The sequence below is a fragment of the Lytechinus variegatus genome, chromosome 3 (assembly GCF_018143015.1).
Source record: "Lytechinus variegatus isolate NC3 chromosome 3, Lvar_3.0, whole genome shotgun sequence".
NCBI lineage: Eukaryota > Metazoa > Echinodermata > Echinoidea > Temnopleuroida > Toxopneustidae > Lytechinus > Lytechinus variegatus.
This window is the reverse complement of record NC_054742.1, coordinates 42,852,764-42,875,025: the sequence shown is the minus strand read 5'-3', so window position 1 is coordinate 42,875,025 and position 22,262 is coordinate 42,852,764. Positions and strand designations below refer to the sequence as shown.

General features: G+C 36.5%; 1 protein-coding gene across 1 annotated transcript; it reads right to left on the bottom strand.

The window, feature by feature from the left end:
- Window positions 1-1,358: 1,358 nt before the first annotated feature.
- On the bottom strand, window positions 1,359-22,206 carry LOC121411080 (DNA-(apurinic or apyrimidinic site) endonuclease 2-like). The gene is made up of 6 exons (XM_041603580.1): window positions 21,913-22,206; window positions 11,550-11,633; window positions 10,897-11,083; window positions 10,063-10,209; window positions 9,014-9,086; window positions 1,359-7,241 (listed from the first exon to the last, which is right to left on the bottom strand). Exons 1-6 carry the CDS (start codon window positions 22,034-22,036, stop codon window positions 6,105-6,107), a joined length of 1,752 nt encoding a protein of 583 aa, XP_041459514.1. The 5' UTR covers window positions 22,037-22,206; the 3' UTR covers window positions 1,359-6,104.
- Between the last annotated feature and the right edge of the window lie 56 nt (window positions 22,207-22,262).

The window sequence follows — 22,262 nt, the reverse complement described above, 5'->3', positions numbered from 1 at the left end:
AAAGGTGTTTTTTTCAAAACCCTGGTTAAAACCATCGGTTGAACCCATGGTTTATGCAGATTTCCTGTATAAATTACACTTATTTAATGCGTATATTAAAAAAGTGTCCCACACTGGTGCGTGCTTTTGTCACAGTGCGCCAAATTGACGCCTGTTGCCATGGTTATCCACGCTACTTTCTTCACGAGTCCACTGATTTGAATTAATGAGTCCACTCTTCAAACAGTGGACTCATGAATAAAATAGCATACTTAGCCACGACAACAGGCATCAATTTGGCACACTGTGACAAAAGCACACACCAGCATTGGACATTTTTTTAATATACGTGGTAAATAAGCGTAATTTATACAGGAAATCTGCATAAACCATGGGTTTTAAAAAACACCTTTGTGATTTCGGGCCATTCAAATGACAAGAGACACTGCACATCACAGCCATATCTTCTTTTATCCATATGCTCCAGCTGAAATTAAATATTAAGTTCAGGTTTGGTATACAACCTCACAAAGGATTTCAAACATTTTTTGTTAAACATTCTTCAACCAGGTGCAAAACTTTAAGATTCTGATTCTTTTTCCACATCTACATGAATAGCAAGCAAAAGAGAGCCAAAAATATGTTACATCTATATTCCATTCTGGATACTTAACAAACTTGGTTTGTCATCACATATAAAACAAAACCCCAAACCTCATGAATAGCTAATTTTGTCGGTCAGAAAACCAGAGTCATCACACTAGCGGAGGTCAAAGAGCCAATTATAAATTGTTTTGATTTTACTCAGAGACTGAAATTCACCTGAAAACGTTATTGAATATCAAATGATATTGCAATTTTGGTTTTTCGAGGTGGGTGATTTGACTTTAAAGGGATGGTCTGGGCTGAAAGTATTTATAATAAATAGAGTAGAATTCACTGAGCAAAATTTCATCAAAATTGGATAATAACAAAATTATTGAATTTTTAAATTAAAAAAAAAAATTGTGAAAACAGTTGTCATGAATATTCATCCCCACTTGTTCTTTTGTATTTTATTATATGAAATTAGGTTTATTCATATTATTTCCTCCAAGAACTAAAAAATTGGATTGACAACTGATTTAGTGCATTAGATATTTATTGCTGCAACTTATTCAATTATAAGAGAGACATGTTATTCAAACAAGTATGAAATAATGAAAAATTATGATTTTATGTAACAACATAAGAAAACTGAATGTGGGAATGTGACATCATAGGCCCACCTAAAGACTATTCATGACGACTGTTTTCACAAAGTATTGCTAAACTTTAAACTTCAATAACTTTATTATTTATCTGATTTTGATGACATTTTCTGCATTTTGCTCAGTGAATTCAAATATTTTTAACCCGGACCATCCCTTTTAATATGCAGGCAGAAGATAATATTTTTTGCTGCTGATAAACATAGCTTTCATGTCAGTACAGTAAAGAGTCAAGAACTTTCCAGATCCTAATGACCTTTGACCCTTGATTATGGCCTTAGCCCCAATCCTTGTAAGTGCAGAATCACACAACAGTATGGTCTGCATAGAGCTGGAACAACTATTAAATGTTTGAACATCTACAACTAGACATGTGTATTTAAACAGAATTATTTTAAATATCGACGAAGCTATGTAGAATGTGAGCATGGCCTTGGGGATATCCTGAAGACAATTTCCTGCAACATGGTGACCAGACCGATTTCGAGGTTTTTATATTTAAATGCAAAAACAAAACAAAACAACCATATTAATGTAAATGTATCTGTGCTTTGTATATATTTATGTTAAGTATGCTATATGTATTTATATAACCATTTGTGTGCTTTTATATATTTTTTTAAAACCCAACATGTGCATATACCGGTAGTAAGCTGTAGTAATGTGTGAACATATACAATCATTCGTGTGCTATTTATTATAAAGTATCATTTACACATTTAGTGCAAAAAGTGACAATATTCATGTATGTCATAATTGTGTGCTATTTATCCACTGTTGGTATCATTAATAGTTTATTTACCATGTAAGTACCAAAATGAATCAGTGATATTGCTTATGATTATTAATAATTTTCTGTGGATGTGGAATAAGCCAGTGTAATGAGTAAAGTGTGAAGGCAGAGATTAATCCCAGCAGTGTAATTCTCACTATTCTTACCATGAAATATAGTAATACAGGCAGCTTTTTATGAAAACTGCATAAACCTACAAATAATTACAAGAAATCAAAACATTTTGAATTATAACAGTGATGCATTTATAAAAACAATCTTTCCATGTAACTAATGTGTTCAACTTATGAATTCTGATTAAATCGAGGGGGAAGGGGGAGGAGTAGATGATGTCAGAATACATACATCAAAATACATGAACGCCAGTATTGGATCAGTGCACAGTTTGGGACAAAGGCGGTTCTCTCCTGTTTAACATTATTTTTACAGTGCATAGAATTGTTTAGAAGCTGGCTACTATTGAAATAATGGTTATAGTATGCATAATGGTGCATCATGGTCTAGTGGTTAAGACTCGTCTTTCAATGTGAGGGACGTGGGTTAGATTCCCAGCCATGGCGTGTTTTCCTTCGGCAAAAATTTTACCTACTTTGTGCTGCACTCAACCCAGGTGATGTAAATGGGTACTGGCAGGAAGTAATTCCTCAAAAAGCTGTGACTACCGGAAAAGGTAGACTAGCTTAGGTGGGGTAATATATAGGAGCAACTTGAGCACCTAACAATGTGGATATGTTGTCTGCAGGCACAGACCCTGATTGAAACTCTGATCAGCAAGTGAGTCTCCACACAAAGACTAGACCATACAAAATTTGCTATAGGCTGCACATTCAGACCCTAAATTCGAGAGAGGGGTTTACACAGCAGACTAGTGGATATGTGCGCTATTATACAAATTCAATATTAACCATACATTATGAACTAGATAATCCGAAACTGACATGGAAATATTGAATATACATGTCTTGTGAAAGAGCTCAAGTATTAAACCATCATTGGATGTAAAGATAAGATGAACAAACTTTTAATGGTTCATTATGTTAGTCCTGAATAAAGACTGTTGGGTTGGTGATATAAATAGAAAGTAATTCAAAAGGAATGAAAATGAAAGAGGTGAAGTGGAAATTGAGAGGCGAGAAAGTGGTAGCATTGGAGTGGTTTTAGGCTCGTTCTGAAATGGCATGACAAACCTCAGCAACATATTTGTGTACAAAAAGTCAATGGAATGCGGGGTATAAAAAGACGGTGAAGAGGCAAGGGGTTTTCATTTTGTTACCAGCATGACAATAATCTGCAGTCCAATCAAACTCCTTTGAAAAATGGGTTATCAAATAAAATGCAACTCGACATCATTATGTCGTAAATTTGCACACTTCTGGACATTTTGAGATTTGCACATTTATTAGATATTAATTAGATAAGTAGTGGGGTTTGTCTCACCACTATGGATAATGCTGCTCAGCTTTATCTCATCATATTTAAATAAGGCTTTAAGAATGGTGAATTATGATTTTCTTCCATATTGGAACAAGTAGAATGAAAATCACAAGTTTTCCACTTAAAAATGTAGATCTATTGCATATGATGTAATAATCTCATAGCACCCTCCCTTGTGTAAACAGAAATATGTCAGAGAGGCAACGACTTCAGCCTCTAAAATGGCGGTGCAATGACATCAATGAATTAGGTCTATAATCTTGATGCACAATTTTTTTTACAGAAACTTCCAGGAACAAAGATAAGTTAAAATTTCTTTCCGACATGTAACTAATAACAGCCCAATGATCCAAGTAATCACATTCTCTTTTAATATGAATTACTTATGAATATTACTTTATTCCTTTCTGTAACTTAATATGTACATCACATAATCATTGATCTCTACAAGACTGGTTTAGTGCACAGAACAAGAATGGGTAAATCTCAAATAGTTGAATTACTCTGGATAATTCATAGAGATTAGAAAAAATGCTAAAAAACATTGTTTGATTCTAAGAATGTATATAACAGAAAGAGAGATGAATGGTAATCAAATGATTATGAAATCATGCATTATTATCTGAAAAGATTGATTTACCGGTTTTGTGGAATTGAAAAAAGTGAAACAGGGTTGTTATAGAGGTATAAAGGTATACTTCCATTTTCTAAGAGTATTGCATTTCTATCCTTCACATTTGAATACAGTGTCTGTACAAAGTACAAAATCACATTCATTGCTACACTTTAACCAATCTCTTTGAATATCTTGTTCGTCAATTTCTAACATTAGAAATGATTGGAGCCATTTCTTACAACTGTTGCAACAAAATTTGCAAGTACATGTTTTGCATTTACAAATACTCTTTGTTTGTAATCCACATTCCTTACCAATAAACTGTCTTACAAATTTCATATGAAATTCCTTTATGATTTATTGCTTGTATGTCTACATTGCTCCTGAGGGTCAAAATAAACTTTATTACTGTTCATGGTAAAGTCAATGATCTAATTTCATTCTGAGTATATATTTGATTCCAAGTATAAAGGGAATTTATTTCCAAGAGCAGTGCTAAATGGTGATTGCACAGTACTGTTAAAAATATGATTTATTGGAAGTGAATTTATCTATTTCATCTTCTATTATGAAATTAATTCAATAATTAATTATCTCTCATTTCTTCATAATCACTTCACTACCATTGTAAAAATGCCCAAAAACACATATAGTACAGACATTATCAAACATATTTTGGCAACTTAAAGAATACAAATGATTAATGCAAATGAAAATACAGTTATTTTCAGTGATAAACTGATGCTGCTACAAATTAGATGCTGCTGGAATAATATGTATAATATTGCAAGTGTTGTTAAATGTTTGCTAAATAAAAATGCATATTTCATCAGGCAGAGTGAAAATGAGTGCAGAGTAGGCTGAAAAGTGACAAATCTGCTATAAGTCAACTTTCCATAAGTTGAATCACCAAAGTTAAAGGGATTATTGATTCTTCAGACAATATGCATAAACATGTTCATTACTGTACCTATGTTTTCTGGGGCCTGTTGCAGAAAGAGTTGCAATCAATCGCAACTCTAACAAACATGCGCAACTTGAATTTCAACCAATCAACAGCGTGCATTTGGGACTTGCGATTGATTTTTTGGCTTGCATTTAAACGCAATGGGTCCCTGAGGTCACAACAGATTTGACTATGGGTGGTTTCAGATATTATCATCACTTGCGATGAACACAGCTATCGGACAGTCACCTGAGGTGATCAGTAACTTGTTATTCATCACCACTTGCAATAGATAGTAACATGTGATCTTCTAAACTGGTTTTGTGCAGTGGTTTTAGGGAAACCAGTCCAAGAAGTAGACAAGAACGTGTTAAACATATCTTTTATGGGAACACCTATAAATCATTTATTTGCCTAGTTCACAACATTTAGATCCAGGCCAATTATACATGTACATTGATTTCAATGGGGCTAATTATGTATTCATGAGGTCATATCCTGGCGATCTTTGACCTATTCCCACAAAATTCATGTTGTGGAGGTATTTCAACATCCTATACTGAAATATGGTATGAAAACTGATCACACTTTGGTACTCATGATTTTCACAAATTATTCATTCTAGGTTAGTGGATATTACCTAAAACCTCTCTCAAGAACTTTGACTGAGATGAGAATATTTATTTCATGAATCAGACAAATCTCTGAGAATATAAGAATGACTATAATTCTTTCGTCATAATGTGATATACTTATCTTAAAAATTACCATTCTTTGGTAGTCATTGCATAGGCTTAAATGTGTTGTCCGCCAACAACATTGGGGGTGATCTTGACCTTGAAATAAAGTACTGATGCTAATGATGAACACTGTTTTGAGTTTACATACTATATACCTAACAAAATTTCAGCATGCTGATTTGACTTGACACAGTGTAATTAATTTGATCATGAGATGTGATATTGAAAAATATCCCTGAACTGGTTCATAAAATGTCTAAAACCCATCAACAAAATCTCCCCAGAGCCACATGATTCATTCTGAGAGAAAAAAATTACTTGCATATAAATAAGACTTAATTCAAGATCACCTTTTGGTAACCCATTCAAAGTGATTACATCTTGCCTCAGGGTTGTTCTTATGGCCCTCGGGTCTGTTGCACACAAAGAACTGCTTCCCCAGGTTGGGTCCAGCCTTCTTGACTGTCCGCAATAGGCAAGGCTCTTGGTGTCCTCTGCACTTTGGTGGAGGTGGAGGACCTTTAAAGAGGTTCTTCCAAGTAGATGATAGTTGCTGCTTCGCTTTGGGCTTGGCTTCAACATGTTCTTGACGTGTCTCTTTGGTATGGGATGTATCAGGCACTGAGTCATTGGAACTACAGATGCCAGTATCAACAATAATGTCACTAACACGACTTTGAGAACCAACACTGCCGTTGATGTCTCCGACACTTCTTCGACTGGTTGGCAGTGAACTGGGATCATCCAGACTGGTAAATACCTTGTGAATTTCAAGGTCAGTCTGGCTTTGGAGTTTTGCATCTACCTTTTTCTTGAAAAAACTTGCAATGTTCCCTGTCTTGGCCACCTTGGCATCAGTTTTGGACCTTTTACTTGAGTTACCCATCAAGGACTGCCCTTCTCGCTTACCAACACCCAGTCTGGACCCACCTCCCTGTTGATTCTCCCCGGACATAGCCTTCCCATGGATCTCAAACTTCTTGGAAGGAGACACTTTCTGGAAGAAGTTGGACAATTTCTGCTGCTTCCCTGCAAACTCGGGCATGAGCTTGGCACACAATGAATGCAGCTGTTCCGCTGGGGAGCAGCCACCTCGTAGAGTGGCCTTGACGGGGCAGTGGTCAGATCCTTCAAAGTCAGGCATAATGTCACACTCCGTCAACTCATCAATACACAACCGCTCATCAGCAATAATGTAATCAATCCTTGTCCCATAGTTTGTCTGTCGAGCCCCTGTTAGAGTGGACCAACAGGTAAATGCATTCTCCCGTGTTGGATGGAAGTAGCGAAAAGTGTCTACAAAGAGGTTATCTTTTGATGGCAAATCTTCATTGTCAATGTTACTGTCATTGTGGGATTGCCTCTCTTTATCATTTAACTCTTGGTCTGGAGATGATGGTGATGTATTTTCCTCCTTTGGACAACTGCAATCCTTCAAGAATCCATCTAGCCATCTCCTACTTGGATGAGATTCAAATTTACCCTGTTGATAGGAAAATGGAAATACAAAGAGTTTTGACGGATAAATGATACTGATACCGGAGTTCATGATTGTACGATCCATCTGCACAAAGCCTCAATTATAGCAGACTGATCATAGGTGAAAGACAATGAAAATATTGATATAAATAATTTGTTTATGCAATGAGTTTTCAAAATCCTGTTATCATATTAACGAAAAAAGAAATAAAAACAGATCTTTTTCAATTTTCATAGTCATGAAAAGTTTGAATTGCTTCATTGTGTCACATGATCATGACTGCAATACTCTGTGTTACAGGCTGTGTATCCATTATCTAGCAGTATGAAATACCGATAACATAAATTTCTTTTTTTTTTTAAAGAGAAAAAGTTAATAGACTAAAAAACTTAGGCATATCTAACTGCCCTCAAACAGTACTTACATTAGAATCAAGGAATGAGTAACAATAATAAAACAGATACAAGGATGTGGCCAGAGGTCAGAGGATTATGGATATATATGAAATTCATGGGTTGATGCTTTAATTTTATACAACCGACTAGCATTCATTTTTTTTAAGCAGCATTTGACTTCAAGCATGGACAAATTGAGATTTGTCATGAAATTAGTTTTCTTTCAAATAGGAAAATGAATTTTGTTGTGCTTGCTGAGGCACACATTACATTCTTCATGAATAATACGGTGATGTCATAATAGAAAGCAGATAGCCTTACTGTATTAAAGATCTATGTAGATTGTGAGGGATTCTTACAAATTTTCCTAGTGCTAGATTTCACCAGTGATCTTTAAGAAAACAAATAGACTAGTGTACATGACTAAATTTATGATTTTAATGGTGATGCAGGCATCCTGGGTATTTCATATAGGCAAAGACATCATACTGCTCTAGCCTCTAGCAGTGTTACAACACCATTGAATGTGCTGCTTACACACTCACATATTGTGAACTATTTGTATGCAGTATACCTAGTGCTAAGTATACCACAATACCCTACATAAAAGCCTAGAAGATCAAGTTCATGCTTACTTTATTGAGAGGCAATTGTGTGGGATACAAAACACAGCAAATATTTACCAATGAGATTCTTCGAAAGATAAAAAATATAGAAAGACCCCCACATTCAGATTAATACTATCTACAATAAAATCTGGGCTTCATAGTGCTAACTCCCCCCCCCCCCCCCCAGACTATGTAATTGTCAAACTACCCTGATTTCCACCAACCATTTTTCAAAAAGAAATTAATGACTATAAATTCATCTAGATATTCTGTTAATTGAGAAAAACTGCATGCGATAAACTTTTTGCACGATCCACCATATATTTGCCTTAGCTTTCAACATGGCCAAATGTTTTTCCATGGAACAGAGACAAATATCTTTCGGCTCCTTTAAACTATAAAAAATATTTTCAGGCCAAATTTCTTCACTTTATATTATTTAGATCTAAATGATCTTTTCAATAAACAAAAGTATTGTGATTTTAATAGTGTTAGATTAGCATTATCTTCTTAGTATTTCTAGCTGTGGCAATTATGGGGTTGTTCCATCTGTCATATTTTATGAGACATGATTTTCGGGTACTCAGTAACCTACCTGAAAATTACCGTGGGTACTGGAAGAGAAAAATAACCGAAATTCCCAGGCCTAATGACTATAATTTTAAAAGTGGTCCCTATATGCTTATTGATACTCTATCCCACAGTATATTTAATGTCTTAAAATTGGGAAAGGGGGGGTAAGAAAATACATGTTTACTTTTGTTGTACTTACCCCATTACCACTTGGATCACAGTGATCAATACGCCTGTGTGAAGCATTCACATCACCTACGATCACAACAGATCTATCAATTCAAAACAAATTGAAAAATGAATGAAACAGATAACAAGATCAGAGAAGCTTGTAATACAATATCATTGAAAAACAAGGAACTATCAAACCATTTGAGTGCATAAGTATCTAAGAGAGAAATATCAAACCAATTTGAGTATCAAATAACTGTCCACTGCAACATTCTATGATTATGGTCCTAGAGTTTTTAAATTGCTAGAACAGTTCTTTTGAGCGAATATCATTTAGCAATCAATTTAGATCAAGCATTGTGTTATAATAACATCCCTTTTTTCAAATGATGCACTGGCATCTGGAATGTTGTAATCAGTGTTATTTGATACCTCATTTCAAGCCAATCATGAGCAAGTATACATAACAAAGAAAAAAAATTAGTTAAATCTCTTGTAGTGCTCTGACATTGTTACCTAACCATCACTGATAATATATTCTAGGAATATTTTGAAATCATATCAATGAATAAATTTCATACTATTGATAATTGCATTTGCATACATCAAAGCTCAGCTACAGCTGTGGTAATACTATCATAGAGCATGTTGTTCAATAGAATCTGCAATATATTTATGCACAATGTTCTTCTTTTTTTTACTATCATTGTCATCATTCAGCGAGTGGTGGCTATAATTGGGGATTGAGTAAAAATAGAGCTAAAATTATAATACATCATTATTGTAAAAATACAGTAAGAGTGGAAATAGATACAGAAATTCGAACATCCCCCAAATTCCCCATCAATTTTGTTTTAGATTTCTGAAGATATCACAAAACGTTTAAGGCATGAGATATCCCAAAGAGGGTGGATACTAAACATGTTCATTATGAGACGATCCAGTGTCTAGTCACCCTTGATTTAACCAATAGACAAACGGCATTGAATGATTGTAATATCAGATTATCATAATTTCTCAGGAAGGTATCATAAGAATATTAATTTCTCACGGATAAATCAAAAGCATAATATTTACTTTCCAGACTGCAGCAAGGCCTCAGCTCGGAGCTGCAAGATACCATAGAATCTCATCTTAAAGCTAATCCTCTCAGGGTTATCATGATCTGCGCGAGGGCAGTATACGTTGATTATGACAAGATCTCCGGTCGTACCATCTTTCTTCCTGTCAATAGAGAAATAAAATTGGTCAGTGTTATCCATTATATTTCAATTTCACTAGCAAATATACTTTAACAAAATAGCACTTAGTACATTTACGAATACTTTTGCAAAAGCAAAATATTCACCAAATTAGGAATGGACATGAACATTTCTGATATTTGTACACTTCATTGTTTAAAGTAAATTTATGTACTGTACGGCATAATTTCTAAAATGAAGAAAACAATCCAATGTATATGAAACCCAAATGACCTCCCACAATTTGCAGTCATTGCATTCAAGACTAAAAGTAGCCTATGCAATGCCAAGTTTTCAAAGAACATGTATCCCAATTTTACTTATAGATACAACTAAGGCACACAAATCAATGCATAGTTTTCTACACATTGTATAAATGTCCTACATGGAGTGACAATCATGTTTCTCAGTCAATTTCTTTAGCCGTTTTTATTTCTATTCATTTATATTTTCATTTGTTAAAATTAATAATTCAATAAAATTACTCTTATTCTAATGTGCTTCACGCAGATCTGAATGTACATGTACATCTCCAATCAGGAATTTATACTACTGTGTATGAACTATGGGAACAAAGTCATTATACATACAATACATGACAGGACAAAAAATGATCACCAGATTTTATGTTACCAATATCAGGCAATTTAATTCCGGTCACAACAATTACCTGTATTGATGCTGAGTGATAATGGTCCTGCCTTCTGCATCAATAGACTGCAACTCTTCTGGAGTATACTCAGACTGGTCTCCATAGCAACCAATAAGACTCTGGTTGGATCCACGAGAGAGAAAGCCAGTCAAACCTTCTTCTACAATCACAGGCGTATGGCTATTTTTGCAATAAGTTGCTACACCTGGAGAATTATAAATTGAATCTGGATTACTATTCATGTACATGTAGGTATGCACTAAATAAATGTATACATGTATCTGTACAGTAATGTACTACATGTAGCACCACAACCATAAAAAAGGCATCATTTGAAGAGTAGATGAAGGAGGAACATTGAACAAACATTGATACAGATACTATAATCACATGCATATTTTAAACAAAAATATGAAAATAAAAAAATTACTGAAATTTTTGGCATTTTATCAAGCCCTCCCCTTCAAAGAGCAAAGGTATGGCGAAGGGTTTGAGAAATGCATCCATAGAAAAAAAACTTGAGCTTTCTTTATATATGCAGTGATATTTACAACTAAAAAGATTATACAGTTTATGTTCAATATTTCATATATTAGCTGCAGATGCGAATGACTGTTATCTTAACAAATCATATTTCAGGTCAGATTATCTATGTAATCATGGGTTATTACCTGAATATCCACTTCTTTTCTTGGAGAAACTGAAGTAAGCATTGTAGTCATCCACATTAACTAAATCATTATCTAGTTGATCTCCTAAGAATATAAACAACAAAAAAAATATTTGAAATGACAAAAATATACAGAATACTCAAAACCAGGGTTGGTTACCAGGGTTGGTCTCTGGCAACTTCCATAGTAACAGTACTGACTACCGACTGTAGCCAATCAAAATAAATGTTTCCATAATGGCAAAATTACCTTTTAGAATTATACATTGGCCTTGAAGTAATAGTAGTGTTTTTTAGATTCCCCTAAGAAACCAGGTAGTCTTTATGAATGAAATTGTCTTATCTACATGCCTAGGACTGTGGTCATTACCAGAGGGCAGTGGTACTGTACTGAACACTGAAGACATTGTGTCGACATATATTATTATAACATAAAATACAAAAAAGGCCACGGCCTACACCATAACTTTAAGAAACCCACTCTGGCACATTTTATTCAAGATAGTTTTGTGATCCTCTTCTTTTCCATAAATCTAAATATCTTTCATAATTTTATTTCAAGCATATTTTTGTAAGACTCTAGTATTATAATCTACTGAAATGGATTATACATTTGCAATTTTTTTTTTACATATCAAGGAAATCTAATCTAGTCAAACTTCAAGGGCAAGGCTAATAATGTTGGGAATCGTACCAGTTAGCTTGCCATAGTTCAGCATACGTGATCGACGCAAATGTATCACGGAGGATTCCATGTATCGACAGCGATGTGGACGACATCGCCATCATGATTATACTTGAATAAAGGCAACAGCCATCCAGATACATAACTTGAAACATGGTGTCAGAAGTGGAATCACCGGACATATGATTTGACAACACATCGAGCCTGTAAGAAAGCCAGAGTTCGTCGAGATGTCAAGTAAGTTCGGTAGAATTTGATTGCATTTCGCGGGCAGAAGTTGACCTGCTAAGGCCTGGCCGCGCCCCCGCGGACGAGTGGGTTAGCGTAGTGAAGGAGCCACTGAAGCCTTTCTTACCCAAGAGTGCATACCAGCACGGGAGCCGGGTCAAAAAACTTTAGCCCAAGATTTGCAAACGGTGAAGGATTATAGACTTTGACAAACTCAAGCATAAATTCGAACTATAGTTTGATAAATGATGGCTGCATCAAGCAATTTTCCAGTCCCATCACCCATGGATATGAAGGGGGATTTGAGGGGAAATTGGAAGTTTTTTCAGTCGCAATGGGAAAACTATGAAATTGCGTTAGAGCTAGATAAGAAGCCAGACAAAGTGAGAGTAGCAACTTTAGTATCACTCATAGGGAAAGAATGCTATAAGCTGTACACTACACTAGAAGAGAGTCAGAAAACGACAACCACACAAATCCTTGATGCTATGAAGAAGCATTTTGATCCTACGACTAATGTCATATTTGAACGGTACCAGTTCAATACTAGAAATCAAGGTGAGAGGGAGACAATCGATCAGTATGTGACAGCACTGAGAAGTTTGGCAGAAACCTGCGAGTTCGACACGCTAAGAGATGATTTGATCAGAGACCGCATCGTCCTAGGAACCAATGATCCAGACGTAAGGGCGAGGTTGCTGCGTGGGGAAAATCTAACGCTACAAAAGGTGATAGATGTGTGCCGTAGTGCAGAAGTGACTAAACAACAACTCAAAAGCATCGAAAGTGCCAGCACTCATACTGAATCAGTGCAAGCAGTGTACAAAAAGCATGTGAAGCCAAGAAAGGCGAATTCCGGTCATGAGAAGAGCCACAGCAAAGGACAGCAGAAGACACAAATGATACGAAATTGCAAGTACTGTGGTGGAGAACACAGGAGAGAGAAGACCGCTTGCCCAGCATGGGGAAAGCAGTGCGGCAATTGCAAGAAAAACAATCATTTTTCAAAAAAATGTTTGGCAAAAGGACCGAAGCCAGTGAGGTCTCTTGATGATGAGGATGATGACCTGTCAGATGAATCCATCTACACCATAGAGAGGATAAGCAGTGTTGGATCCAATGGTAAGCGATGGAGAGCAAATGTCATATATCGAGCTAATGGATCTGACAAAAAAGAGATGAACAGTCAGATTGACACAGGTGCTACAGTCAATGTGCTGAGCTACACTGACTTATGTGATGTCCTACAAGATGGAAACCCAAGGCTGGAGCACAGCAAGGTCAGACTGAAGCCATTCAAAGGAAAACTAATCAAACCAAGAGGACAGACAGCACTAGAAGTCCAGGTCAAGAATGGTCCAGTACACCTGCTTCAATTTCAGATAGTTGATGGATCAAGTCAAGTTCCAATCCTATCAGGTGACTCTAGCGAGGACTTAGGGTTAGTCACAAGAAACAACCCAGAGCGGATAGAGATCCTTAGTCAAGCAACAGAACAGCCTCTGACGAAGGAGCAGATAATGAAGGAATACAAGGATGTATTCACAGGGCTGGGATGTCTGCCTGGAGAATATCACCTTGAGACTGACAAGACAGTGAAACCGGTACAACACATGCCACGGAGGGTACCAGCAGCACTCAAACCAAGCCTGAAAGACAAGATAAGTGAGCTTGAGGAGAAGGGAGTCATAAAGAAGGTGACAACTCCCACTGAGTGGATCAGCAGCATGGTAGCAGTGAAGAAACCAGGGAAACTGAGGATTTGCATAGACCCAAAGGATCTAAACAAAGCCCTGAAAAGATCACATTATCCAATGCCTACCATAGAAGAGATCCTGCCCCAATTGTCACAAGCCAAGGTGTTCACGATCCTCGATGCCAAAGATGGATATTGGCAAGTGAAGTTGGATAAAGAGAGTAGTTTTCTGACCACATTCTGGACGCCATTTGGTCGCTACCGATGGCTGAGGATGCCATTTGGCATTGCTACTGCTCCCGAAGAATACCAGAGAAGACAACATGAAGTAGTCCAAGGGTTACCAGGAGTAGAGGCAATAGTTGATGATCTCCTAGTCTATGGAAGTGGAGAAACCATGGAGGAAGCGATTGTCAATCACGACCAGAACTTGAGGAGACTTCTAGAGAGAGCAAGACAAGTTGGGCTCAAGTTCAATAAAACCAAGATCCAACTGAAACAGACCGAAGTCAGGTACATTGGTCATGTACTTACTGACAAAGGACTCTGCCCAGACCCAGAGAAGATCAGAGCGGTTGCGGAACTGGAAAGGCCACGAGATGTAAAGACGGTTCAACGTTTTGTAGGCTTCGTCAATTACCTTGCCAAGTTCCTGCCACATCTGTCAGAAGAGTGCGAACCACTGCGGCAACTTACACTTAAAGAAGTAAAGTGGTTCTGGGGTCCGGCACAGGAAAGAGCTTACAGCAGAGTAAAGAAGTTGGTGACAACAGCTCCAGTACTCCGGTACTACGACGTGAACGAAGAAGTTACAATCCAATGTGACGCCAGTGACACGGGCTTAGGAGCAACCCTCATGCAGAAGTCACAACCAGTTGCGTTTGCATCTAGGGCTCTGACGGAGACAGAACGAAGATATGCTCAAATAGAGAAAGAATGTCTAGCGATAGTATTCGCATGCGAACACTTTCATCAGTACCTATTTGGGAAGGAGACAGTAACTGTAGAATCAGACCACAAACCTCTACAGTCTATCTTCCTGAAGCCATTGCTGTCAGCCCCAAAGCGTCTGCAGCGGATGCTGCTAAGATTGCAAAAGTACAACCTCCAGGTCACATACAAACAAGGGAAGCTTATGTATGTGGCTGACATGTTGTCAAGAGCAGCACTACCGCTGAAAACCCAAGGAGAAGGAGGATACTACGAAATCTACACAGTCAGCCAACAAAGACAAAGAGAATTCGAAGAAATCAATCCAAGAGAGTCGGTGAACTTCACAGACAAACGGTTCAAGCAAGTAGAAGAAATGACCCAGAAGGATGAGATCCTACAGGTGCTCAAACAAGTCGTGATCGAAGGTTGGCCAGATACAGTAAACACTGTACCAGTAGAAATACGCGAGTATTGGGCTTATCGAGATGAGATAACTTCGCACAATGGTATTCTCTACAAGGCCAACAGAGTCATCATACCGAAGCGGCTCAGAGGCGAACTACTGCAAAGGGTGCATGCCAGCCATCAAGGCATGGAATCTAGCCTGCGAAAAGCAAGAGAGACAATCTTTTGGCCCAAAATGAACCATGAGATACGGGATGTAGTTCGACAATGCAGTGTTTGCAACGAACATCAGGCACAGCAGGCGAAACAGCCACTACTTCCTCGCGAAGTTCCAGACCGACCTTGGAAGACACTTGGCACAGACCTCTTCACACTGAATGGGAAAGATTATCTCATTACGGTAGATTACTACTCAGACTTTTGGGAAGTAGATGAGCTCCAGTCGACCACAAGTGCAGATGTGATTACATGCCTGAAATCACAGTTCAGCAGACATGGCATTCCCAAGGAAGTCATCAGTGACAATGGTCCACAGTACTCCAGTGATGAGTTCAAATGCTTCATGGAGGAGTGGGAGATACATCATACCACATCTTCGCCTCATCACCCCCAATCCAACGGGAAGGCAGAATCTGCTGTAAAGATTGCCAAGAACATCATGAAGAAGTGCACAAAGTCAGGCACAGATATCTACAAAGCAATCTTAGAGTGGAGAAACACCCCCACCGAAGGAATGCAGAGTAGTCCTGTCCAGAGATTGATGTCACGTCGGACACAGACAACACTGCCAACAGCACAACACCTGCTGAAGCCGAAAGTAGTGACAGGAGTTAAGCGAAAAAAGGTAGAGAAAGGCAAGAAAGCAAAGACACAGTTTGACAAATCAACAAAAGAGCTACCAGACTTGAAGGTTGGTCAAGCAGTCAGAGTTCAATTAGCGATCAACAAAGGAAAACCAACATGGCAGCTAGGTGTTTGCATGAGAAAGCTTTCACCAAGGTCTTATGTGGTAAAAGTCAATGAACAGCTCTACCGTCGAAATCGCAAACGCATTCAGTCAACCTATGAATCTTTGCCAGCGACTCCAGATGTGTGGACCGACATTCAACCTACCACGAACACAACAGGCCCACAGTACAACAATCCTGGAGATGAAGAACAACGCGAGCAACAACAGCAAGCGACGCCATCACCGGTAGTAGCCCACACCCGCACGCGAACCATCAGGCCACCAAGTCGTTACAAGGACTATGTACAGCCGTAAAATATCAAACACAACAAATAACTGTAAATACAAAGAAGACAGAAATTGACAGTCTTAAACTTACCTGGAACGCTCACAATATATTTAACAGCGAACATATGAACAATGATGTCTACGAAACAATTAACCGCGGACAATAAACAAAGAACAATCGCGAGAAAAAAAAAAGTTTCAAGGACTGTAAGATAATTTTTTAGTGTTTATTGTCCAAGTTGATTTTGGATATGTTTTTTCCTTTAACTGCGATAGTTGATGCATATTGTGTTTTATGTTTTCCATGTTTATTTTGATGTAAACAGTTGAGTCGATTTGTATGTGGACATGCAAGCAATCGCAAAGTTTTAAACAATATTTTTGTTATAGTTAAAAAACAAAACAATAAAAAGAAAAGGAAGAGAAGGAAGAAAGGATAGATGAGAAAAAAACGATATTGATTTTAAACATCATAGCTACAACTGAACTCCATGTCAGTTAGAAAATTGCGTCAAGTACATGCAGTATTTTTATACACTGATTTTCTGGAAAAGAATTCATTTGCATCATTCTTTCATATGAAAAGGGGGATGTTGGGAATCGTACCAGTTAGCTTGCCATAGTTCAGCATACGTGATCGACGCAAATGTATCACGGAGGATTCCATGTATCGACAGCGATGTGGACGACATCGCCATCATGATTATACTTGAATAAAGGCAACAGCCATCCAGATACATAACTTGAAACAAATAAGGGATGGAATAATCAACTGTATAGTATAGAAATTGAGTATTTCATCCCCTATCAAAATCAAAATGTAAAGTGAATATTCATGAGATCATGACAATCTTTAACAAATTCACTTTTCTCAGTCGAGGTCACTAGCACCATAGGTTGTTGTTGTTATTTTGAATAGGCAAACAACAGGCATAGGTACAGGCGCATATGGCACGCTCATAGGGAAACAATTAAATTTATATTTCAATTGAAAAAAATATGTTTCTCTTCCACTAAACCATTTCACTTTTAAAAATTGTATTCCACTTTATGAAAAAAAAAATATATTTTACTTTTGAAAAAAAAATATATATTTCACTTTTAAAAAAAAAATATTTCACTTTCAAAAAAAATATATTTCACTTTCCAAAAAAATATATTTCACTTTTCAAAAAATATATTTCACTTTTCAAAAAAAATATATTTCTCTTATCAAAAAAAATATATTTCACTTTTCAAAAAAAATATATTTCACTTTTCAAAAAAAATATATTTCACTTTTCAAAAAATATATTTCACTTTTCAAAAAAATATATTTCACTTTTCAAAAAAATATATTTCACTTTTCAAAAAAATATATTTCACTTTTCCAAAAAAAATGTTTCACTTTTGAAAAAAAATTAATTTCACTTTTCAAAAAAAATATTTATTTTTCGACGAAGAATCATTTCACTTGTTACATTTCAATTTTGAGAGAAAACAAATCCTTTCACTTTTTATCTACAAATCTATATATCTGTCTCTTTATCTATCTATCTATCTCTATCTATCTATCTATCTATCTATCTCTATCTATCTATCTATCTATCTCTATCTATCTATCTATCTATCTATATCTATCTATCTATATCTATCTACATGTATCTATCTATCTATTAATCAGGGGCCGCGGAACGGTTTTCAAAGTGGGGGGGGGACCATGCAAAAAATCACAATCATATGGTCATTTTTACGTTTTTGTACACGGTTTCAGAAAAAAGTGTGGGGGGGGCTGAAGCCCTCCTCCCCAGTTTTCGCGCCCCCTGTTAATATATCTATCTATCTATCTTCTATTAATCTATCCACCTATCATTTATCTCTCCAGCCATCTATTTATCTATCTTTGTTATATATGTATCTGTTTGAATATGTATGTCTGTTTGTCTATTTATCTTTCATACTTATATCCACTCATTTGTTTAAATAATTATGTATGTTTATCTCTGTATCTACGACAGACCAATTAATTCGTCCGCACGACGAATTAAAATTTAATTTCACTTGTTACATTTTAAATCTGAGATCAAACAAATCCTTTCACTTTTGTTGGATAACACATACGGCTGCAGTATTAGACCGTAAGTAAATTTCGCTCTTCACGTAAATATCCCCATTCCTCTCGCTACGAAAAACATTTCACTCATGTTGCAAATTCATTTCACTCAATTGCAAAAAATACGTTCCTCTTTTTTCTCGGCCTGTAGGCGGCGCACACCATTGTTGGTGGGACGAGGACAATACACCACGAGGTGGGCCCATAAACACAAATTGTAAAGTTTGAATTTATCGCTGATTATACACAGCTGCCAGGGCAATCAGCTGTTGCATTCGGCCCTACGATCAATCGCTAACCTTAGCACGGCCGGTCTGGCTATAACGTTTTATAGGCATAAGGCATGAATGCTTTTTACATACACTATCTACGGAGCTGAATGGTCAAGGTATAAGTGTTGAAATTTCCCTTTTCTCCATTCTGTCTGTCTTTTACTTCATTGACATACGATGGTCATAATGACTGATGAAATGAAGCTTACAAAAAGCTACATTTCACTGGTCAACTCACTTGTACCTGCACTGCAAAACCAAATTCTCTCCATTTTGTCCGAGACGTGATGAGGGGGGGTCACCATCTTTAGAACAGACATAAAAAGTGAGTATTCGGGACTGAAGATGGATGATGACGTCATCGCTCAGCCCGAAAAGGTTGGTGTTAGCCATAGATACTTATATAAGGCGCAATTAGTATACATCTCTGTGGTGTTAGCCGAGAATGTCCATGATGTCATTACCCAACTTCAGTCCCGTATACTCACTTTTTATGTCTGTTTTAAGGATGGTGACCCCCCATTCATGTCTCATACAAAATGGAGAGAATTTGGTTTTGCAGTGCAGGTACAAGCGAGTTGACCGGTGAAATGTAGCTTTTTGTAAGCTTCATTTCATCAATCATTATGACCATCGTATGTCAATGAAGTAAAAGACAGACGGAAGGGAGAAAAGGGAAATTTCAACACTTATACCTTGACCATCCAGCTCCGTAGATAGTGTATGTATGAAGTATTCATGCCTCATGCCTACAAAACGTAAAGCCAGACCGTGCTAAGTTTAGTGATTGATCGTAGGGCCGAATGCAACAGCTGATTGCCCTGGCTATTGTGCATAATCAGCGATAAATTCAAACTTTACAATTTGTGTTTATGGGCCCACCTCGTGGTGCATTGTCCTCGTCCCACCAACAATGGTGTGCGCCGCCTACAGGCCGAGAAAAAAGAGGAACGTATTTTTTGCAATTGAGTGAAATGAATTTGCAACATGAGTGAAATGTTTTTCGTAGCGAGAGGAATGGATATTTACGTGAAGAACGAAATTTACTCACGGTCTTTACGGCAGCCGTATGTGTTATCCAACAAAAGTGAAAGGATTTGTTTGATCTCAGATTTAAAATGTAACAAGTGAAATTAGATTTTAATTCGTCGTACGGACGAATTAGGTGGTCTGTCGTAGATGCAGAGATAAACAAACATAATTATTTAAACAAATGAGTGGATATAAGTATGAAAGATAAATAGACAGACATACATATTCAAACAGATACATATAAGAAAGATAGATAAATAGATAGATTGATGGAGAGATAAATGATAGGTGGATAGATAATAGAAGATAGATAGATATATATTAACAGGGGCCGCGGAAGCTGGGGGGCAGCCCCCTTTACTTTTTTCCAAAACCGTAAAAATGACCGTATGATTGTGATTTTTTGCATGGTCAGCCCCCCGCTTTGAAAACCGTTCCGCGGCCCCTGATTAATAGATAGACAGATGGAAAGGTAGATAGATATAAACAGATAGATAGGTATCGGACAGATAGACATTGACGATAAAAAAATACGATGAGGAGGCTGATACTGATAATGATTGATGAAAAAAATACGATGATTCCCAGCGGTGATAATGATATCATATTTGATATACACATAGATTCAGAGACAGGTAGATACATAGGTACATACACAGATAGACAGACAGATAGATAAATAGATAGATAGATAGATAGATAGATAGAAAGATAGATAGATAGAGAGAGAGAGAGAGAGAAAATAGATCGATATATTTATTGATAGGTAGATAGATAGAATAACATATTAAACAAATTTGATAGATAGATATTAAATAGTTAAACAAACAAATAAACAGACATAACTATTTAGACAGATCAATAGTTATTAGATTGAAAGATAAAAAGTAGACATACGGATAGACATATGTATTCTGAACAGATAGACATAAGATAGATAGGTAGATAAATAGATAGATAGATATATCATGTACCTTCTCCTCGTCCCGCCAACAATGGTGCGCGCCGCCTACAGGCCGAGAAAAAAGAGGAACGTATTTTTTGCAATTGAGTGAAATGAATTTGCAACACGAGTGAAATGTTTTTCGTAGCGAGAGGAATGGATATTTCCGTGAGGATAGTTACGGTCTAATACGGCAGCCGCATGTGTTATCCAACAAAAGTGAAAGGATTTGTTTTCTCTCAAAATTAAAATGTATCAAGTGAAATGATTTTTTTTTTGAAAAGTGAAACATTTTTTTTTCAAAAGTGAAATATATTTTTTTGGAAAAGTGAAATATATTTTTTTGGAAAGTGAAATATATCTTGTAGAAGAGTGAAATATATTTCTTTGAAGAGTGAAATATATTTCTTTGGAAAGTGAAATATATTTTTTTGGAAAGTGAAATATATTTTTTGGGAAAAGTGAAATATATTTTTTTAGAAAAGTGAAATATTTTCTTTTTGAAAAGTGAAATATATCTTTTAGAAGAGTGAAATATATTTCTTTGAAAAGTGAAATATCTTTTTTTTGAAAAGTGAAATATTTTTTTTTGAAAAGTGAAACATATTTTTTGGGGAAAAGTGAAATACTTTTTTTTTAAAGTGAAACATATTTTTTAAAGTGAAATATATTTTTTTGATAAAGTGGAATATATTTTTGAAAGTGAAATATAAATTTCTTTAAGTGAAATGGTTTAGTGGAAGAGAAAGATATATTTTTAAAGTGAAATATATATTTAATTGATTCCCTATATGCGTGCCATAGGCGCAGGCCAAATTATTTAAATAGTCCCTACTTACACTGTACTTACTTGTTATCTTCGTCTCTTGAAGACATATAATGTCCGCGTCTAGATTGGTGAATAATTCCTTGAGAGGAATTCGGCAAGCTCGGAGCCCATTAATATTCCATGTCAAAATTTTCATCTTCGCAAGTTTAAATCAGTGAAGACCAAGCTATACTGCTACTGCCACAACTTCCACTTTAATACAAGTACAGGCTCAAGTTTGAGCGAGCTCGAGCGAGGGACGTGTGTGTAAATCGACATGTGCAATTCGAGTCATCTGCAAGGGAAAATCCCAACCGTGAATGGATAGTATACCCGCAATAAGAGTAGGCTGACTAACAAGAATTTTGATTGGACAAAACAGG